At 56.3% G+C, this 21,671-nt stretch overlaps 1 protein-coding gene across 1 annotated transcript in view; it reads left to right on the top strand.

Annotated features, from left to right (window-relative positions):
* SPTB (spectrin beta, erythrocytic) overlaps window positions 1-21,671 on the top strand; it is a 106,295-nt gene that overhangs the window by 12,810 nt on the left and 71,814 nt on the right. The window contains exons 2-3 of the mRNA XM_045013853.1: window positions 15,441-15,638; window positions 20,731-20,882. Coding sequence (XP_044869788.1) covers window positions 15,491-15,638; window positions 20,731-20,882 — 300 coding nt within the window. The 5' untranslated portion in view covers window positions 15,441-15,490. The remainder of the gene's footprint in view (window positions 1-15,440; window positions 15,639-20,730; window positions 20,883-21,671) is intronic.

The raw sequence follows: 21,671 nt of genomic DNA on the forward strand, positions 1-21,671 counted from the left end.
GATGACAGAACAAGGAGCAATGGTCTCGAGTTGCAGTGAGGGAGGTTTAGGTTGGATATTAGTAAACACTATTTCACTAGGAGGATGGTGAAGCACTGGAATGGGTTATCTAGGGAGGTGGTGGAATCTCCATCCTTAGAGATTTTTAAGGTCAGGCTTGACAAAGCCCTGGCTGGGATGATTTAGTTGGGGATTGGTCCTGCTTTGAGCAGGGGGTTGGACTAGATGACTCTACTCATCTATGATTCTATGATAGTCTAAATCACTGGGGAGATGTGTGCCCTCCTCATGGCTCTCCCTGTGGAAACATGGCTATCGAATCAGCCCACAGTTTCCATGGGGTTAACAGGAAAAGTGTCTCTCCTCTAGATGATCTTGGCCCGTGTGGTTAGAGTCCAGGCCACGGGAGAATCCCCCCCCCCCAAAAGCATGCATTGCTGAGAGCCCCGTACCCCCCCCCCAGCGACGTGTGCGTGCTCATGGCTCCGGAACGCAGGCTCACCGGGATGCATGGGGAAGAGCGAATCGGTGAAATGGGCTGGCCTGGGTAAGCCCCTCCAGGCAGCACTCTGTCCCCACTAGTGGTGGCTGGGCCACGGCTAGCAACTGATGGGGCGGCTACAGCCTCGCCTACCAGAGCTGCGTGGTTTAGTGTGTGGATCAAGAGGCCACAAATTCATTCCCTGCTCCCTGGATTGTGCTCTGCTCCTTGTACCACCAGAGCAACTGACAAGCTCAGGAGAGCCGTGGAAAGCCTCGTCACGTTTCGCTTGGCTTGCAAGTGACCGGGTGGGAGCAAAGGTGGCAGGCCAGGCTCGAGGGTGGCTGCCTACCCCGCCTACCCCTGGACCTAATGCTGCCCTCTTCTGAGCCGTCCCGTAGGGAGTCGGGGCCTGGTTGCTTTATTAGCACAGGAGCCAAGAGAATCCATCACTACACAAAGGCCCTTGCCCATGGCCCTTCTCTGTCAGATGGGATTGCTCAGGCCCCGCGATGGAAAAGGACTTCAAAGGTTTGAGAGTAGCCACCCGCTCTTTAAATGAAGGCTGTCAGCTTGATTTGATCCCCCGCCGTAACGCCATTCAATGCTCTTTTTCTTCTCCGGAGGCCTGTTCTGCGACAGGGCTCGGCTAAGCTCTAGCCTTGCCAAAGGAGAACAGATAAGCCCCTCGGTCGTTGTTTCTAATTGGTATTATAGTCACGCTTAACGACCCCAATGGATATCAGGGCCGCGTTCTGCTGAGTGCCAGCCCCACAGCAAGGGACAGTCCCTGCCCCAAAGAGCTTACAGTCTCAATAGAGAGAGAAACTGAGGCATGGAGGGGAAGCAATTTGTCTAGGCTCACAGAGTTGGGACTAGAACCCCGGTGTCCTGATTCCCACCGCCCAAGGCACAAGGCAGGACAGTGGAGCCACAGACTCACTTCCCCTCTGGGGAAGCTGTAATAGATTCAGAGTGTCTGTGGCTCAGAGGGGGCCGCCTAGCACATAGGAAGCCGTGGGTCACCCGTCCCCGGGGGCAGATCATCAGCAGGAGCTAGGACAATCTCCACCCACTGATGATGGGTTGCATCACAGAGCTGCAGAAGTTTGGTCCCATATCACATTTCTCCTGCTAGCAGTTTCTGCAGTTTCAGGCCAGAAGGGACCATCAGATCATTCCACTCCGATCTGGTACTGGCCACCCGCACCACCCAGCTACCCAGCGCCTTGAAGCATTTCAGCCCTCAGGTTGTGAGCCACCTGCAGAGACCAGGGGAGACCAAGGTGCGGCCCAGGCAATGGCGGGGGGCTCATTAGGTGAGAAAGGGCCAGCCAATCCCAGCAGGCGAACCGCTCCCCATGCTGCAGAGGAAGGAAAAATACCCCCCTCAGGTCCCTGCTGATCTGACCTGACTCTGGTGATCAGTGTGACCCTGACCATTTGGAGCAAGACCCACCGGCCAGGCAGCGAGAAATAGGAGTCTCTGCAGGTGCATTTGATGCCAGCGGAGAGCGAGTAGTCACAAAGCGCCCAGTGCTGGCACAGAGCTTCCGTGGGTGCCCGCTCTGACAGCGGGTGGGCAGGGTGTGTGTGGCAATACGGGTGGGGAGCGGACAGCGTGAAGGCACATACCCTACAATACCAGGTCCCGCTGCACTAGGTTAGCTGCTAGCGTGTCTAGGCTAAATGCCTGTGTTGTGCACACACTCCCTCAGCGGACAGGTGCGGACACACCCGTGTACATAGTGTGCACAGCATGACCACACGCAAGGGTGCTACAAGGCACTTGCTGTAAGGCCAGCAGCGTCCGTGGACACGACAAGAGCGGATAGCGTCACGTGTGCTAGGCTAGGAGGGGACGTTTGCACTGACAGCTGATAGCTGCCAAGAGAGAACGGCATGTGGCCTGACAGCAAGCATGCTACGCCAGACTAACACTGATCCAAGCCATGCCCTTCAGCGGGGCCAGCCCTGACGGGTATTTAGAGGGAGGAATCCAGGGGAAATCCAATGCCCCAGGGTGGGGTTGGGGCTGCTGTCTTTTGGGTCAGATGAACAGCGAGGCCCTCGCCACTTGTCGTTCAAAATCCCGTGGCACGGTCCTAAGGAGTAAGTGTGTGAATCCAACAGTCCTGGCCCAGTCCGAGCACTGGTAAATACCTGCTGCCAGCCTCCCTTTCCCTGGCAGTTTCCCCTGGATCCCTAGTTGCCTCCCAGATGGCCGTGGTGTCTTGTCTCGCTGGGAGCGGCTAAGGGCCACTCTGAAGGTCAAATCTAGTCAGTTACAGAGTCTGAGCTGGAGTCAGGAGCTGGGCCCGGGGTTCCAATCATATTTTTCCTGGGTCTTTAAAAAAAGTGATTTTCCCTCCCCTGTTGCCACATGGAATCTCCACACAAAGCAGAGGGGAAACCAACGCCACAAAGCGCTGCCAGGTGGGCAGAGCAAACCAACTACCCAAGCCCTGCCTGCTTCCCGCTAATCTCTCGCACGTTTTAGGAACATTTGCTGCCACCTGGAACAGCACCCTGGGAAACATTCTCAGACAGACGTGTGGGGTTTAAGTGGATGGTATTGTATTAAACAGCTGCCATGTTCTGCCCCAGAGGTGGCTGCCTTTCAATGGGACAGGCAGGGAAAGGATCCCTTTCGTAGCTGTCTTCCCCATTCCTCCCGCATAGTTCAGAGGGAGAGGTGCACGCCATGCTGGCCTTCCAGGCCTGGGGAAGGGTGCATGTCTTCTTAGCATAGAATCATAGATTATCAGGGTTGGAAGGGACCTCAGGAGGTATCTAGTCCAACCCCCTGCTCAAAGCAGGACCAATTCCCAACTAAATCATCCCAGCCAGGGCTTTGTCAAGCCTGACCTTAAAAACCTCTAAGGAAGGTGATTCTATCACCTCCCTAGGTAACCCATTCCAGTGCTTCACCACCCTCCTAGTGAAAAAGTTTTTCCTAATATCCAACCTAGACCTCCCTCACTGCAACTTGAGACCATTACTCCTTGTTCTGTCATCTCCTACCACTGAGAACAGCCGAGCTCCATCCTCTTTGGAACCCCCCTTTCAGGTAGTTGAAAGCAGCTATCAAATCCCCCTCACTCTTCTCTTCTGCAGACTAAACAATCCCAGTTCCCTCAGCCTCTCCTCAAGTCATGTGCTCTTGCTCTCACCCCTACTGAAGCGAGATGGAGGGGACTTTGTCTGGGGGCGGGAGGGCCAGAGTCCCTCGCTGCTTACCCCAGCAACAACTTCACAGCAACTAGCTCCCCGACATCTCCCCATCGACAATGCTGGACATTGTTCCTAAAACGGTCAGCACTGAAAGAGTTAATAACGCCCACTCTGGAGCCTATTGATGGCAGTGAAGCAGCAACACCTCTGGGGGTGGCATCCCAGGCTGCCTGCAGCCTCAGGCACATGTTGCTGCCTCACTGCACCGTCCACCCACGCTTTTGAGAAACCTGTAGGAGAACACGTCAATCTCCCTGGACACACAATAGCAGATTTAAAGGTAGCCATCCTGCAGCAAAAAAACTTCAGGACCAGACTTCAAAGAGAAACTGCTGAGCTTCAGCAGCAAAGAGTCCTGTGGCACCTTATAGACTAACAGACGAATTGGCGCATGAGCTTTCGTGGGTGAAAACCCACTTCGTCGGATGCTGAGCTTCAGTTCATCTGCAAATTTGACACCATCAGCTCAGGATTAAACAAAGACTGTGAATGGCTAGCCAACTACAAAAGCAGTTTCTCCTCCCTTGGTGTTAACACCTCAACTGCTAGAAAAGGGCCTCATCCTCCCTGACTGAACTCACCTCGTTATCTCTGGCCTGATTCTTGCCTGCATGTTTATACCTGCCTCTAGAAATTTACACTACATGCATCTGACAAAGTGAGTATTCAGCCACGAAAGCTTATTCTCCAATACATCTGTTAGTCTATAAGGTGCCACAGGACTCTTTGTCGCTTTTTACAGATCCAGACTAACACGGCTACTCCTCTGACGCATCCTAACCAACCCTCACTGCTCTCTGCCCTCTGACCACCCCCCGGAGCCCCCTATCAACCTGTGGAACTCCTTGCCTGAGGAGGTTGTGAAGGCTGGGACTATAACAGTGTTTAAAAGAGAACTGGATAAATTCATGGAGGTTAAGTCCATTAATGGCTGTTAGCCAGGATGGGTAAGGAATGGTGTCCCTAGCCTCTGTTCATCAGAGGATGGAGATGGATGGCAGGAGAGAGATCACTTGATCATTGCCTGTTAGGTTCGCTCCCTCTGGGGCACCTGGCATTGGCCACTGTCGGTAGACAGGATACTGGGCTAGATGGACCTTTGGTCTGACTCAGTACGGCCGTTCTTATGTTCTTATGTTCTTATCCAACCCTCCCTGCTCTCCCTGCCCCACGTTTCCTGTGGGGTGGGGGAAAGGGGGGCTCAGTCCTTTCCCTGTGCGTGTCCCCTGCTCGTCTGGCTGCTCTCCCTGGCAGTCGGGCAGGGCTCGCTCCCTGTCTGGGCTTGGCTGCTGGGGACAGGGGCCAAGGACGCTGGGGTGGAGGGGGGCCTGGCTTGCTCTGCCCCTGTCCCCAGCAGCAGGGCCCAGGCCCCTTGACCGCCCCCCTGCAACCTCCCCTCTCCCCCCCTAGAACTCCCCCCACCCTCTGATAGCGCCACCCTGGAGCACCAGGTCTGGCGGCGCTATAGCCGGGCCGCCCGGCCGGCGCTGCAGCCACGCTGCCCAGGCGCTGGGGGACTGTGACTGCGAGGGAGGTGGGAGGGAGGGGAGCAGAAGGGGAGGGGCCAGGGGCTAGACTCCGCCCTGCTCACCGGGCTGCTGGGGAGTTGGACTGGCTCCTCCTCAAGCCTGTCCTGACCCCGCTCCCTGGCAGGAGCTTGGGGCCAGAGGGAAGGGTCCTGTGGGCTGGATGTGGCCCACGGGCCATAGTGTGCCCCCCTCTGTGTCAGACCTTTCTCTGCTAGACGGAAGAGCCCATTATTAAATACTGGGTTCCCCATGTAGGGACGTATAGACTGTGACCAAGTCACCCCTTTAACTTGCTCTTGAGCACTTTAAGTCTATCACTATAAGGCAGGTTTTCTAGCCCTTTAATCATTCTCGTGGCTCTTCTCTGACCCCTCTCCAACTTATCAACATCCCTCTTGAGCTGTGGGCACCAGAACTGGACACAGGATTCCAGCCGTGGTCGCACCCGTGTCAAATACAGAGGTACAATAACCTCTCTGCTGCATCCCAGGATCGCATTAGCTGTTTCGGCCACAGAGTCACACACTGGGAGCTCACGATCAGCTGATTATCCACAACCCACAAGTCTTTTTCAGTCTCCGCTTGCCAGGGTAGAGCGCCCCAGCCTGTAAGAATGACGTACATTCTTTGTTCCTTGGTGCACACGTTTGCATTTAGCCATATTACAACACACACTGTTTGCTTGAGCCCCGTTTACCGATCGCTCTGTATCAGTGACGCTGTCCTGTTCATTATTTACCCCTCCCCATATCTTTGCCTCACCTGCGAACTTTGTCAGTGATCAGGTTCACTTCCAGGTCACTGATAAAACCACTAAACAGCGAAGGGCCAGGAACTGATCGCAGCTAGTCCCCGTTAGAGACACCCCCGTTGGATGAGGATTGCCCATTTACAATGACATGTGGAGGCCTCCCAGCCAGGGTTAGTACGTTTAATGTGGGCCAGGGTCACTTTATATTGTTCGAATTTTTTAATTAAAATGTCCCGTGGAACCAAGTCGAAGGCTCCCAGAAGTCTCAGCAAGGCCCAGCCAGTCGCCTTTGTAGTTTTCAGGGCTCTCCAGATGGCAGTTCCGTTGGCACGATACGGTCCCGGCTCCCGAAGGAAGCCGGTGATGCGCCCCTGGTTACTGGATGGGATGTGAATGGGGTGCTGAACAGCCTGCAGTTGCATCCCTCCAAACCTGAGCCAAAGACCCCGGCACAGCCGCTGTCCTTAAAGCAATAGCACAGGGGTAGGCGACCTATGGCACGGGTGCCGAAGGCAGCACGCGAGCTGATTTTCAGTGGCACTCACACTGCCTGGGCCTTCGCTACCAGTCCGGGGGGCTCTGCATTTTAATTTAATTTTAAATGAAGCTTCTTAAACATTTTAAAAACCTGATTTACTTTACATACAACAGTAGCTTAGTTATATATTGTAGACTTATAGAAAGAGACCTTCTAAAACATTAAAATGTATGACTGGCACACGAAACTTTAAATCAGAGTGAATAAATGAAGACTCGGCACAGCACTGCTGAAAGGTTGCTGACCCCTGGTCTAGCCCATGCATGGCACAGCCAGTGAGACTGAGGCCATCCCTGACTCCCTTAGAAAAGGGTGTGGAGTTCTGTAGCATCCCCCAGACAGCGCTCTAGAGACTGGCAGAAGGGACCTGGTGCAGGGACACATGCTCTGCTGGTGTCAGTCAGTCAGTCATAGCTTCACTGGAGCCAGGGGGACGGGATCTCCAGCTGCTGTCTGTCGGCCCTCGCTCCATTAGGCAGATCTCCAGCTGGTGCCAATTGGCCATAGCTCCGTTGCAGCCAATGACCCCAGCTGGTATAAATCAGCGCAGCTGCAGTGGAGACAGTGGGCCCAGTTGGGGGGAATTAGTGTTGCTCCATGGGTGTCTCTTGCCGATTTGCGCCGGGTGAGGACCTGGCAGGGAATGTCTGACCCACAGGAGACGTTGGATTGGGAGGCATTTACGTTTCACAGCTAAGGCTCGGTGCTCGGTGCGGGTGCAGCTCTGAGCTGTGCACCTTGTCCCGGCCTGGCTGTTGGCTGTGCATGCTAGCCTATCTGTGCCAGGGGCGCGCAGCGAGCGGCATGGGCTGCCTGTGTCTGATTCCTCGGGACGGCTGAGAGCTCTGGCAGCTCTGATGGGGAGGCGAAGAGCAGCGGTTCTCCCCGTGCTTTGCGTCTCCAGCCAAGGCCAAATGCTAGGCCCCCGGTCACTGCGGATTGGCAGGAAGTGTTGGTGCGACCGGACATAGGGCCCTCCTGGGTCATCGAGTCCCGTCTCAGCTGCTGCAGGTCACCCTGCCCTAAAATCCTGTAAATAAACCGCTCCAGCCCCATCTTCAGGGTCTTTGCCCCCACTGCTCCTCTTGGGAGGCTGTTCTTGCACCTCCCTCCTCTGATGGGTGGAAACCTTCTCCTCATTCCCAGCCCCAGATCACTGCTGGCCAGTCTAGCGCCATTTCTACTTGTTCCAACTTTGTCCGCTAGCTTTAATAGCTCCTCACCCTCCCTGGTGTCCCCCAGCAATCGGAGCCCTTCCTCCTGCACTTGCCAGGCGAAACAAGCCCAGTTCTTCCCGTCTCCGCCCCTATCGTGGGCCCTCCGTTCCCCTGATCGCCCAACTAGCTCTTCTCTGCACCTCTTCCCGTTGGAATTCATCGGCCTCAACCATGGGGGACCAGAACTGGACTCAGTATTGCAGCCGTGCTCTCACCCGAGCCTGGGACTTGTAGCGGAGAAGAGGGATGGGACGGTTCTGTGCTATGGGAGAGTCTAAACTATATGATCAAGCTGGTCCTTTCGGCCCATAAGATCTATGAAGTGCTGCCCCCCCTCTGCCTTCCCCACTAGAAAATACTTGCTGGCCCACGCTGGAAAACAAGGCTTTGCTGAGTGGAAATGAAAATGCCAGGCTCCCGTTCCCCTGCGGTTCCTCTGTCTGCCGGGAGTCTCAACCTTCTTTGACATCAGCTGTTTCCCCGAGTGGCGAGAACTGCCTGATTCTCTCCCCCCTGGAATGTCTTTTCTTCCTAGCAAGAATAACTTTAATCTTCCTAAATCTCCCGGTTGTGGATAATCAGCTGATCGTGAGCTCCCAGTGTGTGACTCTGTGGCCGAAACAGCTAATGCGATCCTGGGATGCAGCAGAGAGGTTATTGTACCTCTGTATTTGCTGAGCCCAGGAGCGCTGGCGCTGCTAGAGGCACCCGACCCTTTCGGAATTGACAATTGCTTCCAGACAGTTATAGATAGTAACCGTTCAGACCTAAATCTTTCAAACGACCCACATGGGCATGCGGTGCCTCCCCCCGCCCGGGACAGCTGGGGCTGATATCGCCCATGCCAAGCTATTTGGAGCCGTGCTACTTTTAGAGGGGAATTTCTACGCCCGGCACGCTGGGAAGCCCTCTTCCTAATTCCAGGCGGAGGAGGAGGCCACCTGGGGAGCTTGCTTCGTGCGCTCAGAATAGCGGCGGGTGGGCTCCAGCTGTTCAGGGTGATACCGCCACTTGCGCTATTCAGTGCGCGGGGTGATAATGCTATCAAGCCACGCCTTGGGAGCTCTGTGCCAGGCCGCCTCCAGCGCCACACCCGCAAATGGTTCTTTCGCTCTCCGCTTCGGCTTTCAGCAGCCTGCCAGCCTCTAAAAGGGAACCGGAGGAGTGCTTGGGTTCCCGTCCTGAGTCTTCCATTGCACGGAGAAGGCTCGTCCACAGCCAGTGCCATCTGTGATCAGCCCCGCTCCCCCCTAGCAGCCCTCCAGTAGGTTAACTGGCAAAGCAGGCAAGTCTACGCTTTTAACTTGGTGCAAGGTCTCTCCCCCCTCCCCCCCGTTAAGTGATCCACAACAATCAGTCTGTACACGCTGCATTGCACTCCCGCCATCCAGTTTCATGTTGCCTCCCCTCTGTCAGAATGAGCACTAAGCAGACGTCCCATGGTGCATTGCTCAGCGGCTGGGCTGTCTGCATTCGGGGACGGTTCGTGCTGTGCACTGCGGGATGCGTTCCTCCCAGAAGGCCATGGAATTATTCAGACTCAGGATCAGCCTCTATAATTCCCATGGTTCCTCTGGTTTGAGCCCGTCATCTGGGCCAGGTGAGCAGCAAGGAGATATTTTGTTTGTGGACACAAAACACCTCGGGTTGACCCACGACAAACTGAAGTGTGGACAAGCTTTTAGGAGCCCTTTCTAGTGGGTGGGGGGACGGTATTGGGACTGCAGATCAGTGAGCTAGAGGCAGTGGCGTATTATCGCCTAGGCCAACAAGGCCTAGGCCTAGGGCGGCAAATTTGCAGGGGCGGCAAATTTGCTCATGCCCCCTCCCCAACTCTGCCCCTTCCTCAAATCCCCGGCCCGCCTCCTCTGCCGCACTTCCCTCCTTCCTCCCAGGCTTGCCGCGCGAAAGCGCTGGGAGGGAGGGAGAAGCGAGTAGCGGTGCGATCGGAGGAGGGAGAGCAGAGGTGAGCTGGGGCCCGCGGGCGCGGGGAGTAACCTGGGGGGCCGGGAACCGCTCCTCGCCCCAGCTCACCTCCGCTCCACCGCTGCCATTCCCTGAGTTCGCCGCAACTCCCCTTCTCCCCCCTCCCTCCCAGGCCGTGCATGGAATCGGAGTGAGATCGCGGCACCACGCCACGCTCCGGGGTCAGCTGTGCGCTGTCTTGCCATTCCATCCCGTGGCAGCCGGCAGCCAGCAGCCAGGCCGGCATGGGAGAGGCAAACACCTCCTGGAAAGGAGGTGAGGTGGCTGCTCCAGGAAGGGGAGATTTGCCCAGTGAGCCAGGCGGGTGTACTTCCTTCCCAAAAGAAATCCTGTCACAGAGAAGCATCCATTAAAACTTTGCTGCAGGTCTACTGGGACCCGGCCATGCCTACAGCAATGCAGGCCGGGACCCATGGGGGAGCCCAGCAGATTGGTGTTAAGGAAATGGAGTGTCCCACAGTGCAGTCAGGGAGGGAGTGTGTTCTCATGGGCAGGGCTCTGGCCTGGGAGTCTGGGGACCTGGGTATGGCTCCTGGCTGGGCCACCGACCTGCTGTGTGACTTGAATGTTTCCTTTCCCTGTGTACTGAGACTGCAAACTCTTCAGAGCAGGGCCTGTCTCTCGCTGTATGTCTGTGCAGCGCCCGGCACCATGGGACCCTGATCTCAGCTGGGGCAGGGCCTGTCTCTTGTTGTGTCTGTGCAGCCAGGGGCGGCTCCAGGCCCCAGCATGCCAAGCGCGTGCTTGGGGCGGTATGCCGTGGGGGGCGCTCTGCCGGTCGCCGGGAGGGTGGCAGGCGGCTCTGGTGGACCTCCCGCAGGCGTCCCTGCGGAGGGTCCGCTGGTCCCGTGGCTCTGGTGGAACATCCGCAGGCGTCCCTGCGGGAGGTTCACCGGAGCCACGGGACCAGCAGACCCTCCACAGGCACGTCTGTGGGAGGTCCACCGGAGCTGCAGGACCGGCGACCGGCAGAGCGCCCCCCGCGGCGTGCCGCCATGCTTGGGGCGGCGAAATGGCTAGAGCCGCCCCTGTGTGCAGCGCCCGGCACAATGGGGCCCTGATCTCAGCTGGGGCAGGGCCTGTCTCTCACTGTGTCTGTGCAGCGCCTGGCACCATGGGACCCTGATCTCAGCTGGGGCAGGGCCTGTCTCTCACTGTGTGTCTGTGCAGCGCCCGGCACAACGGGGCCCTGATCTCAGCTGGGACAGGGCCTGTCTCTCACTGTGTGTCTGTGCAGCGCCCGGCACAACGGGGCCCTGATCTCAGCTGGGACAGGGCCTGTCTCTCACTGTGTCTGTGCAGCACCCGGCACGACGGGGCCCTGATCTCAGCTGGGACAGGGCCTGTCTCTCACTGTGTCTGTGCAGCACCCGGCACGACGGGGCCCTGATCTCAGCTGGGACAGGGCCTGTCTCTCACTGTGTCTGTGCAGCGCCTGGCACCACGGGGCCCTGATCTCAGCTGGGGCAGGGCCTGTCTCTCACTGTGTCTGTGCAGCACCCGGCACGACGGGGCCCTGATCTCAGCTGGGACAGGGCCTGTCTCTCACTGTGTCTGTGCAGCGCCTGGCACCACGGGGCCCTGATCTCAGCTGGGGCAGGGCCTGTCTCTCACTGTGTGTCTGTGCATCACCTGGCACAACGGGGCCCTGATCTGCCATGGGGCCCTTAGGTGCTATTGTAATGCTAGTAATTAATAAGAGCATTGTGCATGGTGCATGTTACACAAGCTCAATGTGTGTTCTAAAGCAGCACTCAAGCTGCGCTGCTATCAATGGCTTCACACAGGGCAGGCGGGTGGGGCCAGGGAAGTGGTCCAGCATAGAGAACAGATCTACAGGCCATGGCGGTTTGACCTGGTAACCAGCGATAGGCTGAACCTCAGGAGGGTTGGAAAGCCACTGAAATCCAGGCCTGCTTAGGCAATCCTCGTCCGTACCCCCCCGCCCGAGATCCTTCCGCTCCCTTTCAGCCCGGCTCTTCCCTTAGCTCTGCAAACCCGCTTTATGGGGATAACCACTGGGCAAGGAGCCGCTGGAACGCGGCGCTGGAGTCAGTGAGCACAGGGGTGCGGGCCGCCCTGCAGCTGGGTGCTGTGAGCAGGGGAACCTGGCAGCGAACCCCCCAGGGCGTTCTGCTGGGGTTGCTCCTCCAGGGAACTGGCAGCAGGTCGGGGCCACAGACACCCCCAAGGCACAAAGCCATTGTACCGAGGTGCCCATGAAAAGCCAGCCCCAGCCTGTACTGAAACCCGAGCGGCTGGGTACCCCCCATCAGCCCTGCCTCTTTCCCATGGGTGCATCCTGCAGCAAGCCGCCGGTGTCTCCTGCCGCAGCACTCGGGTGGCTCTGGCCAGGGGTGGGAGCGCAGAGCTGGGACAGCTCAGGCAGGATCTCCTCTTTGGAGGGGAAGCAAAACATCAGCACGGACGTGCCTTACCCCGGAGAACAGCACAGGGGATCCCAGCCAAACGGGCAGGGTGGAGCCTGTTAGCAGCTATGAAATGGGCATTGCACGCAGGGGACCCTGAAGTCTGGGGTAGTGGATCCATCCATAGTGGGAACCGGGGTGCCTGGCGGCTTCCTGTCTGGGAGCCACCTCTCCCCCGAGGCTGATATATTCATCCTTTCCCGTAAACACCAGAGACAGTGGCTCAGATGTGCCCCCGGCGGCTTGGCCACGCTCCCAACGAGCCAGCGCCAGATGAGCTCTTTCAAAGCTGCATGAGACACCAAATCCTCCTTAGCAGATTAAACATGGACTCTTCACAGGCACTCCCCATTCAAACCCCTCCGGCTGAGCTCTCTGCTGGCGCAACTCCACCAGCTTTAATGGAGAGAGCTTGACCAACCAACTCCGTCAATCCATCCACTCTCTGCTCGAAGGGGGCATGGGAGCTGCATGCCAGGGGCTTTTCTTGGGCAGGGTGCCCTGGAAAGAGACTGCTCCTTGGATAGCAGCTCTCCTGTTCTGTCTCTGTATGCGGGGTGCAGGGTGCGGAGCCGGGCAGCTCCCCCGTTCTGTGCCCTCACTTGTCCCCGTATGCAGGGCACAGGGAGCGGAGCCGGGCAGCTCCCCCGTTCCATGCTCTCATCCGTCCCCCTATGCGGGGTGCAGGGTGCGGAGCTGGGCAGCTCCCCCGTTCCATGCCCTCGCCCATCCCCGTACGTGGGGCGCAGGGAACGGAGCCAGGCAGGACTTTTTCAACAAAGTGTTTTTTAAATTGGAAAATGCTGATTTGTGGAAGCCAGAACTTTGCATGGGAACAGAGCAGTTGCGATCACATTTGGACTGGGAAGGTTTCTCGGGGCTGAGTAGCGTTTCTCATCCTACCCCCACATAGCCCAGTGGTTAGGAAACTCTTCAGGGGCATGGGAGACCCTGCGTCAACTCTTACCTAGCACTTGTCTTCACTTGCTCGCAAAGCACTTTACCAAGTATCATTATCTCCCCTGGGTTGATGGGGAAACTGAGGCAGAGGGAGGTAGGGAAGTGACTTGCGCAGGCTCACCCAGAAGGGCAGTGGCAGAGATCGGACTAGACCTCAGGCCTCCTGCGTCCCAGCCTGGAGCTCTCGCTGGGCTGCCGGGCCCAGTGTGGGGCTCTGGATACAGTAACCCTTGCTTTCTAAAGTTAGGCTGCTTGTTTTTGCAGCTCCTGGCTCAGAGTTTCGTTGGCAGTGAGAACTGGGCCGTCTTCCAGGGTTAATCAAAATCTAGCCTGGCCAGACGTGGCAGCCAGTTGGACACGTTCGAAATCTCCACCCAAATGGTGCGATTTCTGCTTCCGGTTCCACTGGCACCGCGGTGTGTTTTGGAGAGTCAAGGTGTGTGCTGCCACCTGGCTGTCCTGCCCCACATGTGACCATCTGACGCCGGTAGGGAGGTGTCCTTGCGCTTGATGGTTCGTTTTTAGGTGCGGCTTCCACTGTACCTGGGATTGGTCTTTACTCCCTGCCTTTGAAGTGTTGCTGCACGCTGTTAAACAGTGGATGTGTTTTACCCCACAGGAGGCTGCATTTCCATGGAAAGCAAAGTGCAGCCCTGGGGGGGTGGGACACCCTGCCTCTTGCCCGCTATGGGATGACCCCTCTCCCTGGCCTCTTCCCCCTTTGGGTTTCCTGCAAGAGAAAGAGATTAGTCCTCGTCTTTGCAAACAAAAGGCCTTTGGCCAGGGCAGGCTTGTTAGAGAAGGTAACAAGTGATTGAGTGACTTTTTGGTGTAGGACAACTGCCCCCTCTGCAGGTATCTAGCCGGGCTTCAGGGAGGGCGCAGGACTGGAACCGTCACACCAGCAGGTGTTTCCTGTAACTCTCTCTCTGTTTCACGGGGACTTTCCAAGGAAGCTGCCAACCTGGTCGGGAATCTTCCATCAAAATGCTTTTTCCAAGGAAAATGCACTTTCCGCAAAAATTTTATGGAATTTTACCAAATTTGTATGGATTTTTACCAATTTTTTTTCAGAATTTTATCAAATGTTACCAATTTAAAAAAAATTCCCACTGGGGAAAAAAGAAATCTAAAGAAAATATTTCAGCTTGGGTCAATTTGACATCAATTTATGTCTGCCTGAGCTCCTGTGGGGCCTCATGGGAGTTGTAGTTCGGGTGCCACATGCCTTCATTCTCCTCTATGGGCCTGGCTGGACTACATCTCCCATGAGGCACTGCAGCAGCTCAGTGGGCAACGATTCCCACGTAACCAAGCCGAAATATGCTGATCATAAGTGCAGACCCAACACATTTCATACCTAACTTTTTTTGGAACTTTCCATTGTTTTGATATGTCAATTTTTCCTCCCGATTCAGGACAAAACAATATTGGAATTTCCCTGAGGCCAGGCTTTCTAGCCCACTGGAATAACGCAGTGATGTACAAATGCCAGTGGTGTTTTGAAGCTGGCACGGTGTTTACCGCTGCTCCTTTCAGCTGTGCTGCTAGGGAGATATAGGCCCTGATTCAAGAGAGTATTTAAGCACAGGCTTAAAATCAAACCAATGTTTGTCTACTTAAAATTAGTGGAATTTAAGCACTTATCTGAAGTGAAGCAACTGGGTTGCCAACCTGAAGCTTTCAAAAATCACGAATCAGGCCCGGAATAGCGTGAGATGGGTTTAAAAAATCTGGAGATTTTAACCAAATAATACTTTAGGTCACATTTTCCTGTTTTCTCTGCAACCAGGAGAGCTAGAAATAGACTTTAAAAAAAGTTAAAGGTGAAATTCTTGCCTTATCACAGGACTCCTGAAGTTGTGGCCTAAATATACAGCAAGGATCGGCAACCCCGAGCATGTGTTCAAGCACTTTTCTGAATCAGGGCCTCAGTGTCTGGATAATATTCCTAACGCTCATTTCTCCAGTTGGCCAGGCGCTGCTGCATCACTTTCACTCAGTTCAGTGACAGGTGTTTGGCATGACAAGTGATACAAGCATAGCGCTGTAGGCACAAGCATACAGGGCTTCTTGTGAGTTACGTCTCCACCTACTGGGCACAGTGGTTCGAGTGCTTTCAGCTCGGCCGGGCTGTCCGACTGCTTGGGCTGCTGCAATATTTCATAACGTGCCAGAGCTTGGGGCAGAAATTGGTGCCAATGGCCATGACGACGTGTGGCTCCCCTGAATGAGCCAGCTGCGTGGGGCACGGCTCGTCAGTTTCCCCCGAGGGTCCCAGGGAGATGCTGACGCTCCCATGTGCTTTCCTGCAGGGCCCCTTTCCCCGTAACCGAAGCCAGAGCAGCTGTGGCAGGCCCGGAACATGACCTCCACCCCCGACTACGATCACTTGGAGATTCAGCAGCAGTACAGCCGGATCAACGCGCGCTGGGAAGCCTCGGACGATGAGCTGGACAACGACAACAGCTCCGCACGGCTCTTTGAGAGATCCCGCATCAAAGCTCTGGCAGGTACCGGGCTTAACTCCTCAGGGCGTTTGGTAGCGTCGTCCCCCCTTGGGGGTGCAGCACCTCCCAGATGGAGCCCTTCTGGGCCTCTTCTTTGCTGAACCTTCGGAGACTTTGAGCAGCCCCGTTGACTTACGTGCTTTGCTGGCGAGAGGATGCTTTGCTGAGTCGGGGCCCCAACAACACAGCGGACGGGGTCTGGGCGGGATGCAGTAGAACAGACCCCCTGAGCCCAGCACAGGGGACAGTCACGGTTTCCCTTGGGTAGAAGAACTCTGGAGCACATGCCATCCCTGGGGTGTGATGGTCAGTCACTGGCTGTTTGAGCTAAACTCTGCCCTACAGGTGCTGGAAACTTACTGGGGTGGCATGTAGCCATCTGTAAGGCTCCAAGAATCTGCCTGGGTCTCTGGGGCTGAGGAGTAGCGCAGACATAGGTGCCAACTCTGTGGGTGCTGCAAAAAAAAAAGTGGGTGCTTGGCACCCACCAGCCACAGCTGTTCAGCAGCCCTGCCGATCAGCTGTTTGGCGGATGGCGGGAGGCTCTTGGAGGGAAGGGGGCGGAGTGGGGTGGACAGAGGTGGAGCGAGGGCGGGGCTTCAGGAGAAGGGATTGAGGGGGCGGGGCCTCAGGGCGGAGCAGGGGTGGACAGAGGCAGAGCGAGGGCAGGACCTCAGGAGAAGGGATTGAGGGGGCGGGGCCTCAGGGCGGAGCAGGGGTAGACAGAGGCAGAGCGAGGGCGGGACCTCAGGAGAAGGGATTGAGGGGGCGGGGCCTCAGGGCGGAGCAGGGGTGGACAGAGGCAGAGCGAGGGCGGGGCCTCAGGAGAAGGGATTGAGGGGGCGGGGCCTCAGGGCGGAGCAGAGGTGGACAAAGGCGGAGCAAGGGCGGGGCCTCAGGAGAAGGGATTGAGGGGGCAGGGCCTCAGGGCGGAGCAGAGGTGGACAGAGGCGGAGCGAGGGCGGGGCCTCAGGAGAAGGGATTGAGGGGGCGGGGCCTCAGGGCGGAGCAGAGGTGGACAGAGGCGGAGCGAGGGCGGGGCCTCAGGGCAGAGCGGGGGTGTGAAAAATACAAGCCAGTGCCTGTGGACTCAGACACGTGGCCGGATAGACACAGAACTGCTCGGAGAAGATCCCAGGTCGGGGCTGGCGGGTCGGGACTGGGGCTGAGCACCGGACAAGTCAAAACCCTACAAGATTCTTCTGTCCTTTCTGGGCCTTTATATCTTCCAGATGAAGACTCGGCCCTGCCCTCCTCTCCCCTGTGGGCACAGCGCCGCCATCTAGGGCCCCTTCCCAATATTTCCCCCACCCCTCAGCCACTCTTTGCCTCTTCCTCCTAGCTGCCTCTGCCCTCCAGCCATTTAACCCCTCCCTGCCCGGTGCCCACCTCGCGAGTCTGGCAGGGAATGGGAGTCGGGGGTAAAGCTGGTGAGAAACGACGAGGTTTTTGTTCCTTTTTTCCCTCTCCGCTGAAAATTTCAACCTTTCATCAGAAACCCCTAAACTCTGGGCCCAAATCATTTAGGTTTTGTTGCTTCTGTTCTCTGGACAAACCCTGGCCGTTTTCTGCAGGGAGCTGACGCTTTTCGGAAAATGTTCAGTCAAAGCTCCCAGGCGGCTGTTGAAAACCAGCCTCAATGGAAAAACGCTGCCTGCCCTTTGCTGTGACCTTCGGCTTTCCCTGGGTGCCTTGGCCGAGCTGTCCAGGGCTCCTGCACCGGGCGAACAATGCGGTGCCTTGCAGGGGGCCTCGTTGATAACGAACCTAGCCTTTATCCAGCATGTCTCATCAGTAGATCTCAAAGCACCTGACAAAGGAGGTTGGGATCATTATCTCTGTTTCTCAAGTGGGGAAACTGAGGCACAAAGCAGGCAAGGGACTTGCCCAAGGTCGCCCAGCAGGCCAGCAACAGAGCCAAGAATGGCGCTCACTGTACTTTTACAAACAGAGTCTCAGAAAAGCATTTCTCCCCTCCCTCAGCTACTAGGAGCCTGGGTCAGGCATCTGTGTTTCCTGGAATCCCTTTGCAGCCTGCTATTGCTGTCTCAGGGAGAGATGCAGAGCCCTGACGACAAACCGCGTCCCAAATCTAAGGCCTCAGCTCTGTGCAGGGAATTGTCCACTCTTCCGGGGCTCAGAGGAGGGAGGAGAGACGTCAGGCAGCCAGCCATAGCGCTCTGCTCCTGCGCTGCCCAGCCCTGGAGTTGTTTAGAGCAGCTAAGGGGGTGCTCTAAGCTACGCCCCTGGCAGGATGCCTGTAGGGGGCTCCATGCCTGTGGAGAACTGGTTTGGCGGAGCACCCGTCTGCCATCTCGTCACCATGCAGCAGCCCCCTGCCAGGCCCGCGCAAGTGGCCCACAGCCTGTGGAGGGAAGTATCCATTACATGGCAATGAGCCAAGCTGTCTCTGGAGAGCGATTAGCTAAGGTGCGTCAGGAGCCGCCTGGCACCTGCATCCCACTGCAATTCACACGTGGGAAATGATCAGTGTGCTGGTTTCCTGGCGCCTGAAGGGAGCCTGACACCCTGAAGCCCTGATGGTGGCTGATGAGAACCACTTCCGCGACGCTTTTCCCAGCTCAGGGCTCCCCCTGCCCCGGCCTTCACACCCACTCATGATGGAAATTCTTTAAACTGATGAAGTATTATTGGTTTAATTTTGTTCTTCCAACGTACCGGGCTCCCGTCTGCCGCTGTGGCTCAGGAGAAGCAGCCTGTCGCTGGGCGGCCCCCTCCAGAGGGCCCTGCCTCGGTTTCCCCGGGTGCTTAGGGGAAGGCGCCACATCACAGACATGGTAATGAAACTGGACCCCTGGAGGGGAGTGTTCTAGTTAGGCCTCACACACACAGGCCCTCCAGGGCCCAACCCCAGTTCAGTGTCTCTTTCCTTGAGTCTGGAGCCCCAAGGTGCAGTCCAGGTCCCACCATTTCTTTACTGCCTGCAGCTGTTGGCTCAGCCCAGCCGTAGCTGTCCAGCCCAACACTCCCAGCTGGAGCAGTACTGGCTCCCACAGGAGCTCCTTGTAAGTGCCACCCCCAAGGCAGGAGGGGTGGGGCCGGACTAACTGCACAGGGCTGGCTGCCCCTAGGCCCCCGGCCCGGGAAGGAACCGGCCACCCTGACACAGCATCTGCATGTAGCGTTTTCCCAGGGAACTCGGTGTAACTCTGTTTCCCGCAGCAGAGATGCCCTCTGGGCGAGAGGCGTTGGTCACCTTGCTGCACTTTCGTGTGGGGCCAAGTGGAGGAGTGGAAAAACCCTTCCCTGAACAGCATTTTCTTACCGGGAAGGATGGAGTGAGCCCGCCAGCAACGCTGGCTGCTCATGTGTCTTTCAGTCTGTTCGTGCAGCAGCCAACAGAGCGGAGGCTTGGTCCCCTGAGCTGCCTCAGGCCCTGCGCTAATTGAAACAGTAATGGAAGGAAAAGCAGGCGGCCTCACTGTGCTGCTATTACTCACTTCCCAGTGCTGGCTGTGTGCTGCAGCCCATCACTGTCGCTAAGGAGCAAGCAGAGTGTTGAAATGCACTGCCCCACTGCAGCCAGAAAGCGCTCCCCATGACTGGCCCACCCCAGAGCTGGGCGCAGTGCAAACACAGCGGGGTGCATGGAAAGGAAGGGGGATAGAGACACAGGCACACGCTCGCCGTGAGGTTCTGGCTGGCTAAGCTGCAGCCTCAATGGAACGTCAGAGAAACCATATCCAATGCAGGAAGGAGGCATGCCCTGCGCCAGGTGCTGGGTCCACCAGGGGGGAGAAATTCTTAACAGTGGTTATTATTACTAATAATAACTTGTATTGCACTGCCACCCACCGGCCACAGGCAGCATTGCAGCCCCATTGCATTGGGCATGCTACAAACACTGGGGCTGGTGGGAATTTTTCCACTGAGAAATACTTTTTTTATGGAAATTTGTGTTTTGGACTAAAGTTGTTTTTTTTTTTTTTCAAAAAGCACTGCTTTCTAAGGAGAGTGTTCATTTTTCATCAAAAAACTGAATGCTGAAAACGTGATATATTTTAATGCAGAAATGTTGCAATGGTGCCTTGTAGGATTTGTAGTTCGGGTGCCTCATGGTCCCATTCTCTTCTGTGGGCTGGGCTCCCAGCTGGACTATATCTCCCATGATGCACCATGGCCAGAGACTCCCATGATGCTTATCTTCCTTCTCCAAGAGGGGGAGACCAGGGTGCATCTTGGGAGATGTAGTCTGAGCAGATAGTCTGGCCCACAGGGTACCTGAACAACTGGTCCCAGGAGGCAGCATGCTGCATTTACAAAATTGGAATGTTTTGGTTTTCAGACAGCATTTTTTGGTATTTGAATTTCTACAGAAAAATCAAACATTTCCTTGCTAAGGTTAAGGGATGACTTGATCGCTGCCTATAAGTAACTAAACGAGGAACAGAAATGTGGTAATAGGCTCTTCAATTTACGAGACAAAGGCCTAACATGATCCAGTGCCCGGAAGTTGAAACTAGACAAATTCAGACTGGAAATAAGGTGTAAATTATCAGAGGGGTAGCCGTGTTAGTCTGGATCTGTAAAAGCAGCAAAGAATCCTGTGGCACCTTATAGACTAACAGATGTTTTAGAGCATGAGCTTTCGTGGGTGAATACCCACTTCGTCGGATGCAAGGTGTAAATGTTTAACAGGGAGGGTAATTTACTGGAACAACTTACCCAGGATTGTGGTGGATTCTCCATTACTGGCAATGTTTAAATCAAGATTGGATGTTTTGCTAAAAGCTCTGCTCTAGGGATTATTTGGGAGCAGGTCTCTGGCCTGTGTTAGCCAGGAGGTCCAATGAGATGATCACAATGGTCCCTTCTGGCCTTGGAATTTAGGAATCTATGAAGTGTGGTGTATCATGGCCCCAGTTCAGGGAAGCATTGAAGCACAAGCTCCACGCATAGGTTTTGAGCACGTTCTTCAAGCTAAGCGCATGCCTAGGTGCTCTCCCGAATGGGAATTCATGCCTGATGCAGGGCCCAGGTCCGCGGGGCTTGGGGCAGTTGTTTCCCGGCTCCCTGTTCCAGGGTGCTAGTGCGGGACTCTGCAGCAGGTCGGTGGGCCTTTCTCCCGTTGCAGATGAGCGGGAAGCCGTGCAGAAGAAAACCTTCACCAAGTGGGTGAACTCACACCTTGCTCGCATGACCTGCCGCATTTCCGATCTCTACATGGACCTCCGAGACGGGCGGATGCTGATCAAGCTCCTAGAAGTGCTTTCAGGAGAACCCCTGGTGAGTTCCGTTCCTCCTTCCCCTCCGCTGGGCTGTGTGACGCAGGCCGCACGTACTGTGCCGAGCCTTTCCTCTGTTGTCGAAAGAGGCAGCGTTGAAAGGTGGCCGCCTCAGAGAGCGCAGCGGAGCCGGTCGGGAAACATTTTGCTTTGCTGCGGAGAACTTCCATGTCTCAGTGGAAAACCACAGGCAGAAATATTTGGCTTCGGAAACACCGCCACAGTGCCATGTGGGAGTTGTAGTCCGGGTGCCCCATGCTACCATTCTCTCCTATGGTGCGACTTCATCCCCCAGGGTGCACCTTTGTCTCCCCATGGGAGTCCCTGTCCATGGGAATCTAGCCCCGGGTGGAAGCGACCAGCAGCTCCATCTGTCAATGGTGGAATGTTCCGTGGCCTCTGGGAGATGGGGGGGAGGGTTCTCCACCCGGGGATCCATGGACAAATGCATGCCCCACAAAAGCCACCCTACAGCTGGCTCCTTGCGAGCAGCCTGAGCTAGCGGCCAAGGACTGACGAGCAGGAGTGCAGGTGGGTCTGTGCGTGTGAACGTGCCCGGCCGCTAGCTCTGGGCTCACTCGCATGTAGACGCCTCTTGCTGCCACCACAAGCTACCAGACATTAAAACGAAGGACCCCGGAAAACATTCTCTCCTGGGCCATGCGTTCCTCTCCGTGAAGAGCTGGTTGCCCAGCCCTGGCCTGGCTGCAGCTTCCAGCTCCGGGCTTGCTGCTTTAAACTCGCTGGGCCGGAGTCCCTGCTGCGGCTATGGAGTAAGGTGGTGGAGTGG

This window comes from Mauremys mutica, chromosome 4 (genome assembly GCF_020497125.1).
Source record: "Mauremys mutica isolate MM-2020 ecotype Southern chromosome 4, ASM2049712v1, whole genome shotgun sequence".
Lineage (NCBI taxonomy): Eukaryota > Metazoa > Chordata > Testudines > Geoemydidae > Mauremys > Mauremys mutica.